General features: G+C 46.0%; 2 protein-coding genes across 2 annotated transcripts; both read right to left on the bottom strand.

Annotated features, from left to right (window-relative positions):
* Positions 1-649: 649 nt before the first annotated feature.
* Positions 650-3,596, bottom strand: LOC123048826 (G-type lectin S-receptor-like serine/threonine-protein kinase At2g19130). The gene has a single exon (XM_044471852.1). It carries the CDS (start codon positions 3,577-3,579, stop codon positions 1,156-1,158), a length of 2,424 nt encoding a protein of 807 aa, XP_044327787.1. The 5' UTR covers positions 3,580-3,596; the 3' UTR covers positions 650-1,155.
* A 6,981-nt stretch (positions 3,597-10,577) lies between these two features.
* LOC123051734 (E3 ubiquitin-protein ligase DIS1) lies at positions 10,578-14,916 on the bottom strand. Its single transcript, XM_044474699.1, has 4 exons — positions 14,588-14,916; positions 12,449-12,670; positions 11,562-11,948; positions 10,578-11,273 (listed from the first exon to the last, which is right to left on the bottom strand). Exons 2-4 carry the CDS (start codon positions 12,644-12,646, stop codon positions 10,953-10,955), a joined length of 906 nt encoding a protein of 301 aa, XP_044330634.1. The 5' UTR covers positions 12,647-12,670; positions 14,588-14,916; the 3' UTR covers positions 10,578-10,952.
* Positions 14,917-15,274: the final 358 nt, after the last annotated feature.

Here is a 15,274-nt window from a genome sequence, read left to right on the forward strand (position 1 = left end):
CCGTTTCAAAATAGATGACCCAACTTAAAGTTAGTATAAAGTTGGGTCATCTATTTTGAAACGGAGGGAGTAGAATAGAAAACAAATAAAAATAAGAAAATGAAACTTTTGTGGCATTGATTATGAGCAAATGCTTTACAACCTTGCAAACTTTGGACACCAAATAACATTGAACGATCTCCATATGAAATGAAATACAAACTCTTGCTCTGCATCCATGTTTCAGATTTTATATCTAAGCACAAACTTTGTTTTTTTGTACAAATCTCCTCAGATGTCATTTGGCCAAAGAAATTTGTAAGCACCTAAAACATTTGCTCATAATCGAATCTGCAAAGTTTCAGATTTTTTTTATTTGTTCTGCTAAGTTTTTAATCGTGGGTGTAGCGGGGGGTGCAAAACAACCAGACTCTTAGTCTAGGCTAATGTAATTTTTCTTTGAATGCAAATGATCGATCCCTATCCTACATAGGAATATGAATCTATTCGTACAAACCAGAGGGCTTTAAGAAAACTTTTTCTACAAAAATTCCTATGAAAATTCTTGTAAACCAAAGGAGGGCTGAATGTGTTTTCTGAAGTTTAATCGAGCATGCCTATGTGTCCCAATAACTCATTATCTCTGTATTTTTTTTCGAAGTGTCGGGTTCAATTCAAAAGAAGACAACTTTCAGTAGGTTCAGATTTGCCTCTTCTGCTGCACAACGCAAACGGCTGTCTCAGCCTCTCAGGTATGAAGTATCAGCATCAGAAAATTCAGAGCATTGGAGGAGAGTCTGACATGGATATATACGAGTCTCATACATATACCAGCATCAGAAAATGCAGAGCATTGGAGGAGCTACACCATTTACACAGTCACCAGCGACATCTCACCAAAACGGCGGCACAGTGACCAGGCCACTGGCCAGCCAGGTCTTTCAAAGCAAAGAAAAAAAAAAAGAGATCTACTTTCAGCTCTACCTCATCGGTACCACTATATTGGAGAACTGCAGATAGTAGTACATTGAAGCTGTTACACGCAACTTGAAATACATGGATACAACTATACGACCATGATAAGTGCACTACATTTGTAGGATAAGTAAAACTCTTTTTTTTTTTAACATAGACATTGGCATGATCATAACAACATCTCTAGTTACTCAAGTGTGTTTACGAACACGTTGAAGAGGAGCTTCCAGCCACAGCTTGAAGTAATCTTGGCATCGGTGGCATCCTGGTTTCAACCTGTCCCTCAAGAATCTGAACCACCTCTCCCATTGTTGGCCGATCGAATTCATCATCTTGTATGCACCAACATGCAACCTTGCAAGCTAATTCAACCTCATCGAGATTGACATCACCTTGCAATTTGTGATCTACTAAACTCTCGATGTCTCCTTCAAGAAGCTTACGCGCGGCATGCACAGGGAAAAAAACACCAAGGTCGCCACCACTGGAACATGATGCATCCGAGTTTCTCCTTCCAGATATTATTTCTAGCAACACCATCCCATAGCTATAAACATCAACTTTTGCTGTGATAGCAACACCATAAATCCATTCAGGTGCAAGGTACCCTATCGTGCCTCTGGCTGTGGTCAGTACCCGACTAAAATCCCTTCCCAAAATCTTTGCCATCCCAAAATCTGCTACCTTAGGAACAAATAAAGCATCGAGAAGTATGTTTTCTGGCTTGATATCACAATGTATGATGTAATCTCGACAGCTCTCATGCATGTAAGCTAACCCTCTAGCAACTCCGAGGGCTATCTGATACCTGGTAGTCCAATTCAATATCGTGGAGTTGTCTTTAAAAAGATGGATGTCAAGCGACCGATTTGGCATGTGTTCATAAACCAGCAGTCTTTTCGGACCATGGCAGCAAAAACCAACTAGCTTGACCAAATTGATGTGTTGGATGGCTCCAACCGAGCTCACTTCGGCTCGGAATTGCTTCTCTCCTTGATAAGCACCATCAAGCATCTTCACTGCTATGGCATGCGAGTCACTTAGAAACCCCTTGAACACAGAACCAAAACTACCTTCCCCCAATTTATCTGTGAAATGTTTCGTTGCTCGTTGTAAGTCACTGTATTTAAATGCAATGATTCTACCCCCATTACTACCATAAATTTTGTGAGAAGATCTCTTCCTTTTGTTTCTCCAAATCATTAGGAGGAGGCCGAGTCCAAATAAGCCTAGAGCGGAAAGGCCCGTGCCAACCACAACTCCAACAGTCTTCCTTCTGTTATTTCTCAAACTTTGAACATCTTGAGCAGAAAGGCGAAAGTAAAGTGTTTCTCTATCTGAATTCTTTGTTGTGCCACCACATTGTAATTGTGCTATGTTGATCAATTCGTGATGCAAAATATAGCATCCTTCATTCCCGAAGGAATAAGCGGTGCAAGAGCAATTATTTAGGCAAATTTGTGCGCACTCTTGGGCGCTTGTGGCAATCCCTACTTTTCTGCCATTTTTGGGCAACCTAACACAGGGCAAAGAGGCGAACCGATCTGTCGAGTATGTTGTGTTCTTGTTAGTAATGCAGTGCAATGGAGTTTTTCTCGAGCACCCAGCGGTTCGATCTTCGAGCTCCCAATCCAGAGGGGATGTTATGGTGAAGCCATCCATGCAGATGCAGTTTGGAAGGGCGTCATCGTTGCAGATTGTGAAAGGCCCACAACCTGCGTAGACATCACACTGAGCTTTTGGTTGGCTGTAGGCCAATATCCAGTCTTGCAAGCCCTCATACCAAACGTACCCCTTGGCCTGACCAGAGGCATCAATCACATGACGAAAAACAATATTCTCGTCGGTTAAGCTCTCAACAACATACTTCTCTCGTTCATTGTCAACAAAAGTCAAATTGTAAGAAGCCCGGTTCGGGCTTCTATACCCTGGAGCCGACACAAAGGATTCCCCGTTCCACACACCGCTGGACCAATATGACATGGAAGAGTCGAGCCGTGAAAGCAAGAACTGATCTGCACCGCTGGGGTCTAACCCATCGCAGTATGCACCGCTAGCCGGGTTGATCCTGTTTTTCCACGAAACCAGACGGCGATTCATGCCGGTTAGCTTGTCTAATCCAAGCTTCGCCCCTGGTAGAAGTGTGTCTGTGGGGTGGTCAAAACTTTGCCACAAGATGTGCGACGAGTTTGAGGAGTTCCTTAGGATGAGGTTTCCATTGCTCAAGAGCATAGCAATGGTGCCGTTTATTCTGACGTTTGCTTGGGTGGACCAGAATATGGACTTGGTGGACCGGTTTTGGATGACGAGGTTGCCATCGCTGGAGACTGTGAGTTGTAGCGAGGCGGTGTTTTTGATTGGCTTCTCTCTGTTTGCAACCCAGGCGGAAGCAAATATGGGGACTGTGTTGAACCATATGCCTAGGTACCAGCTACTGGTGCTCTGGGAGGATTTGGTGTTGCTTGTTTCAAAGAAGCCAAGGGCGTACCTGCCGTTTTCGGAGACGAGCTTGTCGTTGACGGCAAGTGCTTGGCCGGGTAAGATGGTGTCCGTCGCGGCGGCGAAACTTGGAGGGGCGCTCAGGTAGAAGAAGAGTGAGGTGAAAACTATGAGGAGGAGAGGCATGATGAACAGAGGGAGCGAGCGAGCTTTGCACTGGGAATTCGGGATGGATGCTCTCCCTGTGGAGCGGTCATATATATCAAATCTGTAAGCGTCTGTGGTGAAGTCAAGCAGAGTAGATTAGAATAATCGTGTCGAGTGGTGGATATGACCAACTGCCTTGCACCCAAGGGCGCGGTAAAAATGTGGTCTAGTCTTCCTTGCCAAAAAGAAAGTGGTCTAATTTTTTTTTTAAAGTGGTCTAGTCTTGCCGTGGAATGGTTGGTGCAAAGTACAGGGAAGAAACTTCGGGGTGGGCTCGTTAGAGATTTTTTTTCTTTCAAAAAGAGGTTTATATATCTTCGGCCACTGCATCAATCAATGCACACAATCATTTATTAAAACGAATAGAGAACATCTCAGCAGCCAATCAATGACAAGTTATAAAACAAATAAAGCAATAGGCACAACCGGTAAAAAAAGACAACATGACTAAACACCTATCTTATTATTAAACTGTCATTCAAATTGGTTGTATGTAGCCATGTTATTGTCTTTCATCGGTTGCACCCAAAGGTCATAAGCTCCCTCGCTTTCACATGATGTAGTAATGATCACGTACGGATCCACCCAGATGCTTGGTAGATAACCTACAAAAATATTGTAATATTTGTCTTTATTAAACATGCGATCGTTCCGACAGTTCCAAATAACCCAAAATAATGCACAAACTCCTACACTAATTCATGCCAATTAACAAACATACTGACTATACTATTAGGTGAAGGTACCTTACATAACATGTATTATTTGTAATAACTTGGCTAGTGGGTATTTAAAAAATAAATGTTGGATCGTTTTCTCTTGGTCACGGAAACAACAACGTTTACTTACTTCTTTGCAATTGTCCTTTATTGGAATCACACCCTTATAGACAAACCACACGAAAATCTCGATCTTTAAAGTCACCTTTATTTTTTAAGATATAAATAGACTCAGGGATTGATCCAGTATTAATCAAGTCCACATAAATAGATTTAACTGAAAAATACGCCTGAAACATAAATAGTCCATCTGAATGCATCTGGCTCATTAGATAAAGCGACCTCCATCAACCTTTGAACTAAATGCATCCACTGATTCCATCTTTCCCTAACATGTGCTCGACTGAATTGGATATTTCGGGGAACTGATCTTAATATTGTACTCACAAATAAAGACCCTATACAATATTATAAAGCGGTGATACTATAATGCTAGAGGTGTCTCTACCAGCCAAGTACCCTCTTAGAACCTACTTGTACGCTCATTTTCAATAATAAACTTACACCTATTAAAAAAGACAACCTTAGGGCATCTCCAACGCCGACCAGTAAACCTCCAGCAACCGTCTGGACCGGGTTGTCCAGCCCGCGGAAGCCACCCAACGCAGCCATGTGTCGATCCGCAGAGCGGTCCGGATGTGATTTTTCCCGCAAACCGGAGACAAAAGTGGGGGAGGTTTGCGGGAGTCCGGACCGATCCCAAGCCCGTTTCTGAACTCCCTGGCTCACCAAAAAACCCTCACCCTTCCCGCGCGTTTTCGGTTAGCGCCACTCCAGAGCGACAGCGCCCACATTCATGCCCGTCCAGAGCGGACGCGACCGCTCACTGGCGTCGGCATTAAAGCGGCGCGCCGACCGAGAGAGCGCCGCCCGCGCCGCTTACCGGTGCAGGTGACTGCCGTACGTTCAAACGATACGACGGCCCCCCGTCCGTCCGTCTGCCATCCGCATTGATGGCACGCAGTTGCCGAGGCGTCTCCTCCGGCGCCACCCATCCGTCCGTCTGCCGCCCACCACATCCTCCGCGGCACCCTCGCCGGTGCATTGCACCCTGACCATCGGCGAGGCCCGTGCCCATTATATGGACATGGTGCTGGGGGAGTGGGAGGAGCAGGCCGACGCCAACTACAACCACGGCCTCCTCCAGGAGCATCTGCATGCGGAGGAGCAGGTCGCCGCCGGCAAGTCAGTCGCGCCGGACGCGGACCTGGCGGAGCAGGAGGCGGTGCTCGAGTCTTATCGCTCTGCCCGCGAGATCCGCCTCGCCTGCTAGCGGTACCGGCAGCGGGTGGCAGAGGCACCGGCCACTGGCATGGAGCTGGAGGACAACGCGGGCGAGTCGTTGTTTGGCGACACCGACGACGAGGAGGCCGCGCCCCGGTGCCACGACCACGAAGAAGCCGACACGTTGGCGGGCGGCGCCGGTGGCGAGGAAGAGTAGTGCACGGTAGGTCGCCGCCGCTCCGGTCCCGAGAAGGCCACCGCTCCTCCCATCCCGTCGACGTCATGCTTGGTGGGCTCAACATCGACGGCCAATTAGTCGCTTGGCGGCGACGTCGAGGCGGACAACTTCACTTCTTGGGGCTCTGGAGGCGGAGGTCATGGAGGCGGGGTTGGAAAAGGTGAAGCTTCCGTTCTCTTGGTTCATGGCCGGAGACAGGGACCGGACACCGACGATCATTTAGATTAGCTTGCCTAGGACCGCTTTTATGTATTTGTAATGAAATCCGTCATGTTTATATAAAATCAGGCGGTGTTTATATGAAATCCGCACTTGTTTGCACGAATTTCATCCAGTTGGTTTGAGTTGTTGAGAAAATGTATGGACTAGCGTTGAATGGCTTCCTCTCGCATCCATGTCCATGGACTTCCCCACCCCCCCCCCCCCCCCCCCCCTCCGCGGACGGATGCGGGAGGTTTTTACGGGTTGTCGTTGGAGATGCCCTTAGTTCTCATAAGAACCTTCCAAAAGAGTGAATCATTTGGCTGTGCCATTACTTGTGATAAGGCCTTGGAAAATAGACACTTGCTTCGCAATAACTATATCCATACCCCTCCTCCTCAGATTATAACCGATAAAGCCATTTACTAAGAAGACACCTATTTGTAACCTTCAAGTTTTCAATACACAAACTCCCTCGGTCCTTTGGCCTACACATTATATCCCACTTAGCCATCCTATACTTCACTTTATTCTCATCACTTTGCCAAAGAACCGCGATTTATAGAAGTCCAATCTTTTTAGTACCCCTACGAGTATTTCAAAGAAAGATAACATAAACATTGATATACTCGTAAGCAGCGAATTATGAGTATGAGCCAACCCACATAAGACATAAGCTTGCCCTTCCAACAAACTTCTTCTCAAAACAATCCTCACTACATTTCCCTCGTTTGTTCATTAATTTTCGGTACTGAATTGGAATCCCTTAACTAAACAGTAGTGATCCAATCTCACAACCAAAGAACTGTCTGTAGTTATTTTGTTCCTCTTTGGCGCGTCCAAAGCAAAACAATTCATTTTATGGAAGTTTATTTTAGGACGGGACTATTGTTCAAAAAGACACAAAACCAACTTCATATTTCTCGCCTTGGCCATATCATGCCCCTTGTATCGCTCACACCGGTAGAAAGGGAATTTTTTTTTCCCATTCCACACTGGCTAGAACCCGACCCAACTTCTCGTATGTTCGATTCTCCAAATTATTTTCCCATGTGTATTGCCTACCTATGAGAGCTATCTTTCTCAAGTCCAGGATTTCAATGATGACATTAAACATGAACGACCATTGACCATCAAAATTATCTATTCTTCTCTTCTTTCCTACCCGCACTCGGTAAGTCCGCCTCCATTTTCCGCTGGAGCGCGCCCATTCGTCGCTGTCGACGTCACACAAGAAACAATGTGATCCTCGTCCAGAATGATGATGATCTGATTGTACTTAATTAAAAGTTCCTAATCGTGTTGTCCTGTAGGCTGTAGCTGTTTTCCAAAATTACGGCCATCTCTTTTTTTATTCAAATTTGACTATACATAGTATATTAATGTAAGCATGGTGATAAGTAGCCCCACGCGGAGAGACTCCAGGGAGTCGTTGATCAATTCATCCACAAGAACTTTTGATAGTCTCAATGAAGGAAAAAAAAAAAGAGTCTTCTAGTTGACGTAGCTAGAAGCCGGCGGTAATTTTTTATGATGATATAGTAAAGCTTATGTCTTGTGTTTTTCCTCTTCACATTGTATTAGTGCAATTCTGGTGAACAATTCATCCAGAAGAGCTCCTGATGCTCTAAGAGAGAAAAGTACTTCAATGGACAGCGAATAGATGATGTAGTCGGCTTAAAAGTAGAGGAGATGCCCCTCCGCTCTTGCTACGCTTGTGCCCCACACGTGTACCTGCCTCCGCTCCCACCTCTGCCTTTGCCACCCCTTGCCCCCCTCCGCCCCCGTTCTCTCACAACGTCGAACCTCTCCTGGACAACGCTATGGCCCCTCGGGGAGGGGATTCATCGGTTGTCACGAACCGTGAACGATGGGTTGACGTGTGGGGGCGAAGGTGATGCGCGGATGCTGGTAGGGGGTAGGTTGGTTGCGCCGCCGCAACCGCGTCCAGTGGTTAGGCTGGGTGAGCGCACCGTCTACCACCTCAAATGGATGGACGGGCTGTGCTTCCGTTGTCCCGGCCGCAATCATTTTGTCGCGGACTGTCAGGAGCTGCTCAAGTGTTGGCGCTGCTACAAGGGCTTCCATCTTACCGGCCAATGCCCGGGCCCTCCGTCAGCGCCCTCCTCGTCGAAGCCTTCCTTCGGTCCTCGGCTCGGTGATGGGGGTGGTCGTGGTTTGCCAGTCGGCCTTGCTTCTAGATCATGTTCATATGCTAAGGCTCTCTTGGAGCCATCCCTTGGAGATCGCTCGGCTCGCCCAGCGGACTGATTCATCTTCCCTCATGCTCTTGTCGAGCAGGATCTCCTTTTCTGCAATGATCTCGACTAGGACGGTGGGCATCGATCCGCGGCATAGTGATCCTATGCTTGATGAAGCAATGGCGCCTTCTCCTCAGGTATTGCCTGTCGTCAACTGTCTTGTGAGCTGCTCTGCTTGGGGTAAGGACGCGTGGTTGGCCCATGGTATCTCGTCGGTGGGGAGTGAGGAATCAGTTGACCCAATGTGCTTGGGGGCTAACTTCTTATTGTTCCGCCTCGTCGGCTGCTCTTCGTCTTTCGATGTGCATCCCCCACAAATCCAATTCTTAGTTCAGAGGAGCTGCTTGGTTTCAACACGAAGTACATGGGGGGGAACCTTACACAAGCCTGACGTTCTGGTTATGGTGAGCAACGGAGGTGGCGCAGGCTAAAGCACCACCATTATCTCTGGAGGACTTTTTTTTAAAGGTTACTTGTGCGGTCCCACAATCTCTGCTTGAGTCCCCAACACCTTTGCATGGGAGAAGGATGATGGGCGCCTGGAAAAGAAGAACAAGGCGTGCAACATCCTGGCGGCCAAACAGGCGGAGCATAGGTTGTTGGAGGCTTTTGGTGAGTTGCGAGAGGTGAGCAAAGTGGAGGATGCTGAGCAAAAGATGAAAGCATAGCTGGACATGTACAAAAAAACGCTCTCACCGCAAGTGATCGTCACATTGAGCACTTTGATGGGCATCGCCCGGAAGTCAAAGGTAGACCTTTCATGATGTTTTTCACGCGATAATGATAGTCCATGATGTTTCTAGGATGAGGCGGAAGAATCATTCGACATTGATGAGTTCTCTTCAACGAGTGGTGGTCAGTTTGGTTGCACGTGAGCCAAGCCTAATTGCTCTGGGCCTTGGCGCTATGGTGTCGACTCAGATGATGCCCCTTGATGTTGCAGTTGTTTTGTCCTTGTCCCTAAGCTCTAGTGTTTTTTATGGCTTTTATTATTTTTGTTCCCAGGTTTTCATTTGGTTTTTTTATTAACCGAGAATGTGAGGGTTTTGGGTCCAGTTTTTCTTATAAATTAGATCACCTCTCTTCTTCTTAATGAACCGAGGGAACCCGCTGCCCTCACAAGTCACGACGAGGTTTCTCAAAAAAAAAAGAGAAAACATCTTCTGATTGATGCGAAAAGAAGAAGACATATTCCAGTGGAAGCAACCGCAGAACTGGCATCAGAAACGGCCATCTCAACTCAATATCAGCACCAGGAATTCTGAACATCGGTGGGGGGGCTGATGCAAATAAGAGTATCATATACATTATACAAAGTGGAGCATCAGAGTGGAGCATAGGTTGTTGGAGGATTTTGGTGAGTTGCGAGAGGTGAGCAAAGTGGAGGATGTTGAGCAAAAGATGAAAGCATAGCTGGACATGTACAAAAAAAACGCTCTCACCACAGTGGCGGAGCTAGCGAGATATTATTGAGGGGGCAAATAGCCAAATATAATTGTGTGGAGGGGCCAATATTGTACTTATCTTAATTTGTGTCATTCTAAACAGTATTTCTTCACAAAATATTCATGAGCTGGGGGGGCCATGGCACCTGCAGCACACCACATAGCTCCGCCAGTGTCTCACCGCAAGTGATCAACACATTGAGCACTTTGGTGGGCATCGCCCGGAAGTCAAAGATAGACCTTTCATGATGTTTTTCACACGATAATGATAGCCCATGATGTTTCTAGGATGAGGCGGAAGAGTCATTCGACATTGATGAGTTCTCTTCGACGAGTGATGGTCAGTTTGGTTGCACGTGAGCCAAGCCTAATTGCTCTAGGCCTTGGCGCTATGGTGTGTGACTCAGATGATGCCCCTTGATGTTGCAGTTGTTTTGTCCCTGTCCCTAAGCTCTAGTGTTTTTTTTATGGTTTTTATTTTTTTCCCAGATTTTCATTTGTTTTTTTTATTAATCAAGAATGTGAGGTTTTTAGGTCCAGTTTTCCTTATAAATTAGATCATCTCTCTTCTTCTTAATGAACCGCAGGAACCCGCTGCCCTCACAAGTCACGACGAGATTTCTCAAAAAAAAAGAGAGGAGAAAACATCTTCTGATTGATGGGAGAAGAAAAAGACATATTCCAGTGGAAGCAGCCGCAGAACTGGCATCAGAAACGGCCATCTCAACTCAATATCAGCACCATGAATTCTGAACATCGGTGGGGGGCCTGATGTAAATATACAAGTATCATATACAGAGGGGAGCATCATTCAGAACATTTATGGGTCTGACGTAGATAGATACGAGTCTCATTCATATATCAGCATCAAAAGTTCAGAACATTTGCGGTCTGACATAGATACGAGTCTCATCTCATACTAGAGAGGGGCTACATCATTTACAGTCCACGAGGCACCAGCAACATCTCACCAAACGGCAGCGCAGCGGCCAGCCAGCCAGCTCTTGTTCAAAGCAAAACAGGAGATTTGCCTTGAGCTCTACCAGTACCACATCAGTACCACCTCGGTTCTCATCACAACCATCCATGGAAACATCTCACAACTACTAGAACCTAAGAGACATTCTACACACCATTACCTAGTCCTAATCAAGCCCTCACAGCGGTTCACTCGGAAACAACCTTCTAAGCATGCAGCTACAGCTCACTGTTCCTTCCAAATTCGCCCGGTGACCCGCAGCTTGAGCTCCTTCCTGTCGCCCCCGGAGAAGCACAGGGCCATGTTGCGCTGGATGATGAGCCCGTCGTAGCTGTCCCGGACTTTCCTGTGGCTATCCCTGATGCTCCGAGGGATGCCCTGCCAGGTCATCTTACGGTTGATGCCTCCGACCTCCAGGCTGTAGGTGTAGTTCTTGGCCTCGGCGTCGTCTCCCATGAACCTCAGGAAGGCGATGTAGACCGGCGCCATGCCCAGCTGGAACGCCTCGAAGTGCAGGCAGAAGTACTGCCCAAAGCAGCTGAAAACCTGGACAGATATTCTAGAGTTAGTTCCACAACTCTTACTTCCATGAAGAGGAAAAACACAAGCAGAAGCTGAATAACAGTAGCATGCAGTGTCGACAGTAACCTTACTTAATGGAGTTGTTAAGTATGCACACACTTAGTAAACGATCAGCAATCCATAAGACCATAACTCATGTTATCAAAACTCTCCAAGATACACCTTTAGTGTCTGGATCTTGGACAGAGGATGTGAGGAGTAATCTACTGCATAGTGTTTCAGATCATAAATATAGAGGCAGCTGATAATTACCGTAAGCATCCATGTGGCGTTCTCAACTTCATGAGGATTTGATTTGACATAGCGATGATTAAAGGTGCTTCCACTGTGCATGTCAACCTTATGATCATCCTTCAAGTGATTTACTAGATATGGAATGTCACCGGTGACAGTGCACTCAGATCCCGCATATGGGCAAGTATAGGGTCTGTATTGGCACTGTGATTCATGTTTCAGCTTGCAGTAATAAGGATATATTCCCACGCATCCAAAGTTCTGGAACTTGCATGGAACCTCTAGAGAGGCAGCAACCTTCTCCAGAGCAAGGCATCTTATGTTACCCAATTCACTCCTGCAAGTTGGGCATCGATTATGAACCCTTGGCTTGCATCCAGAACAAATGGTATGGCCATTGGAGCACTGCACGCACAAATGTGACAAAATAGTTAAAAGAACCTCTAGGCACATTCATATTGAACTTCATTTCTGAGCTTAGAATATGCAGTGTAAATTCAAAATAATCATGAGATACCAGGCCCTCCTACTAGAATCATTTGACAATGAACAATCTGGATAACATTGAAAATGAAAAGGAAGACTGTTGCAATGTATAAGTTCAAAATGTTTGCAGGGAGCTAGTTACAGGTGGGCCTGACGCATGGGGTGGTTAACAGAAAGGAAGGGATGCCACCTATTAGGGTGAAAGCGATTCATAGAAAAAGGTCACCAACCAAAACCCTATTTTAGTTCTGCCTACCTTGAAAGTAAATCAGCATTTTCATATTCTTTTGCAACTGGAAATTCTTATCTGATCACACATGTCGGTATACACATGGAAAGCCAAAAGCCTAGAACAAGGCTTAGTACAATGCAACCGATATGCTATAGTTAAATGTAATTAGTTCAGCAAGAAGGCATACCTGATGAATTGGAGGATACATGGCGACCAAACACACAGGGCATTCCAATAGCTCACGCACATTGCTAGAAACTATGACATTTGGTTTCGGTGAGTGCTCGATAAGATCACCGACGAGTTCTGTGACATCTAACATCTCAATCTTTGGAGGGTCGATAACTTCAGCATCAATGTCATCAAGATAGGCAGCTGACGCCATGACCAAACCTATAGATGCAGAATCCTGTATGGAGGAAAAAGAAATCAAGAGAATTTTTTTAGGCTTGGAAGTAAATGAAACAGATATTATTCATCATTTTAAAAGGTAGGAACTTTTATCCACAAAAAACATCTCCTGATCAAATTAACTCAATTTTGTAAGGAACACACAAACGTAAATTTCATCATAAGCCAATCATAATATGACTCAACTTCACTTAAAGGTTCTGAGAGCACTAACGATGCAGAAATCATGAGCTCATATGGGTTTGATCTTTGATCTCAGAAAAGTTTGTAATATTTGACCCACCAAGTCGTGTTAGGTTACATCATTACACTCCGGACAGGAAAACATATATGCCATTTTTCAGCAAAAGATTTGAAGGTTTTCAGCCTTTTACTACACTTTTGGTTCAACTTTCTAGTCAACTGTTTTCTTTAGTGTGAATCCATGTAACTGAATCCAATTTAGTTAAGTACTCAGAACAACTTTAATTTGTTGAAAAATCAGTGGACCCTGCACAGCGACAGCTGAAGACCACATCAATGCCACTTCTCCAAATATATCAAAGGAAACTAGTAAGAAAATGTTGGTTGGTCAGGTAATCATGAGGGCAGATGGGCTTGGATCTCAGAAAGAGTTTGTAATACTTGACCCAGCAAGTGTTGTTAGGTTACATCGTTACACGCTAAACAAAAAACATAGATGCCATGGCGCTTGTTTTCACCTTTTTCAGCAAAAGGTTGAAGGTTCCCTTTACTGTACGTTTGGTTCAGCTTTCTAGTCAACTGTTTTCTTCAGTGTCAATCCATGTAACTGAATCGAAAATTAGTTAGGCCACGCTTGGATCGAGTGTAATTCAACACGGCCGTATGAATTTTACAAGTGTATCTCACCGGACTAGAGTGATTTCCGGCCGGAAATTATACAGACGCGCAGAGGCGTGTATCTTTTACAGGTGTATTCGAAAGAAATACGATAATCCAAACATGGCCTTAGGTACTCAGTACGACCTTATTTTGTTGAAAAATCAGTGCACACAGACAGCTGAGAACCACATCAGTGACGCTTCTCCAAATATATCAAAGGCAACCAAGGACATGTTGGTTGGTCAGCTAATCTAGCTATAACTAGTAACCGCTACACTGGAAAGAGCAGAGATGCAAGAGCAGGGAGTGGCGGAACAGGAAAGGGGTAAGGCTTGCACTTCCATGAACCTCCACTACACCTTGTATTGCACTCAGAGCAGCAGCAGCTGCTGCTTGCATAAAGTTGCAATGAAGAACTGAAGCAAGAAGTGCAGTGGCATGGAGTTCATCACATAAAACATCTTTTCACCTCATGTAGGGAGATGCCAGCAACATGCAGGAGGTGTAATGATTTCCAATCAACAGCATGCCTGCTTGTTCCTTTTCAGATTAGGAATCATGACTCTTGGGAGCGGAGACGCAGAAATAAACAGAGCAACCAAAACATCATTACCTAACTCGAAAACAAACACAAACCCTGAATCTTGTCTTCTTCCTTTCTAGATTAGAAGTCATGAATCTTGTAAATGGAAACACAGAGATAAACAGAGCAACCAAAACATCATTACCTAACTCGAAAACACAAACTAGCAGGCTGCAGGCTGAGCTTTATAGCAAACCCCATCATCAGATGAGCCGTACGAGCCCCCGTGGCGATACCCGGATAATCTCTACCATCGATTGACTGTATCCCGAGTTCAAGTGCCCTAGTGGAGTCGTCGTGGGTGGGGAATACTGTGACCCACAAGTGAATCAGTCCCAACAAGCCGCAAAATTTCCCGAACCTGAACCAAAAACCCTAGTCCAGGCACCCGCATTCCCGACCCCACGCGCACATCCGAACCAGCAACCTCAAAATCCCACACAAATCCAACCCCCTACGCATCCAAGAAACAGGGGAAGCGAGTGCTACCTCGGGAGGGAAGGCGGTGGAGGGGGGCGGCGATCGGAGCGGGCGGCAGGAGAAGAGGGGGGCGGGCCGGCTGGTTTGACCTTCCCTTCCCTCGGATAGATAGGGGATGGGGGTTTGGCTTGGCGTGATGCTGGTACTGTGGCGGAGGGCTCGAGATGGGGAGAGAGGAGGAGGACGGAGGCGAGCGCGTTCGAATTAAAGCCCCAGTCTTTGCGAGGCTCCGTCTCTGTCCTCTCTCTCTCTCTCTCTCTCTCCGCCGAGTCGCCTCTTTCAGTCTTTCTTTCTGACGAAGAAAGAGGAGGGGTGGGCGTGTTTTCCTCGGGGTTTGGTTTGGAGGGAAGGGCCGAAATGGGGCGTTTTTATCGGGGAAAATCTCTGTTCATTTGGTAATAGTGGGCTGATGAGTGTGTGGGCCCTGTCCCCCGGCCGGATCACGCAGGGATCAACGGTCAAAAACAGTTACTCCGGTCCGGCTATCTGGTCTGTACTAGTATTAAATGGAGATCAGGCCCCCACCCAAAAAAGGTTGGGGATCAGGCCGGTAAATTTGGTGAAAGTTCAAGAGAAAGTATTGAAAATTTACTGCTCGTAACATGTTAATATCGAAAATTTCATTTTTCTTAAAGTCTTTGCATGAGTATGGTCTCATTTAAAAAAGAAAATGATCTAGCTTATAAGGAAAACCAG

Source organism: Triticum aestivum, chromosome 2D, assembly GCF_018294505.1.
Source record: "Triticum aestivum cultivar Chinese Spring chromosome 2D, IWGSC CS RefSeq v2.1, whole genome shotgun sequence".
NCBI classification, from domain to species: Eukaryota; Viridiplantae; Streptophyta; class Magnoliopsida; order Poales; family Poaceae; genus Triticum; species Triticum aestivum.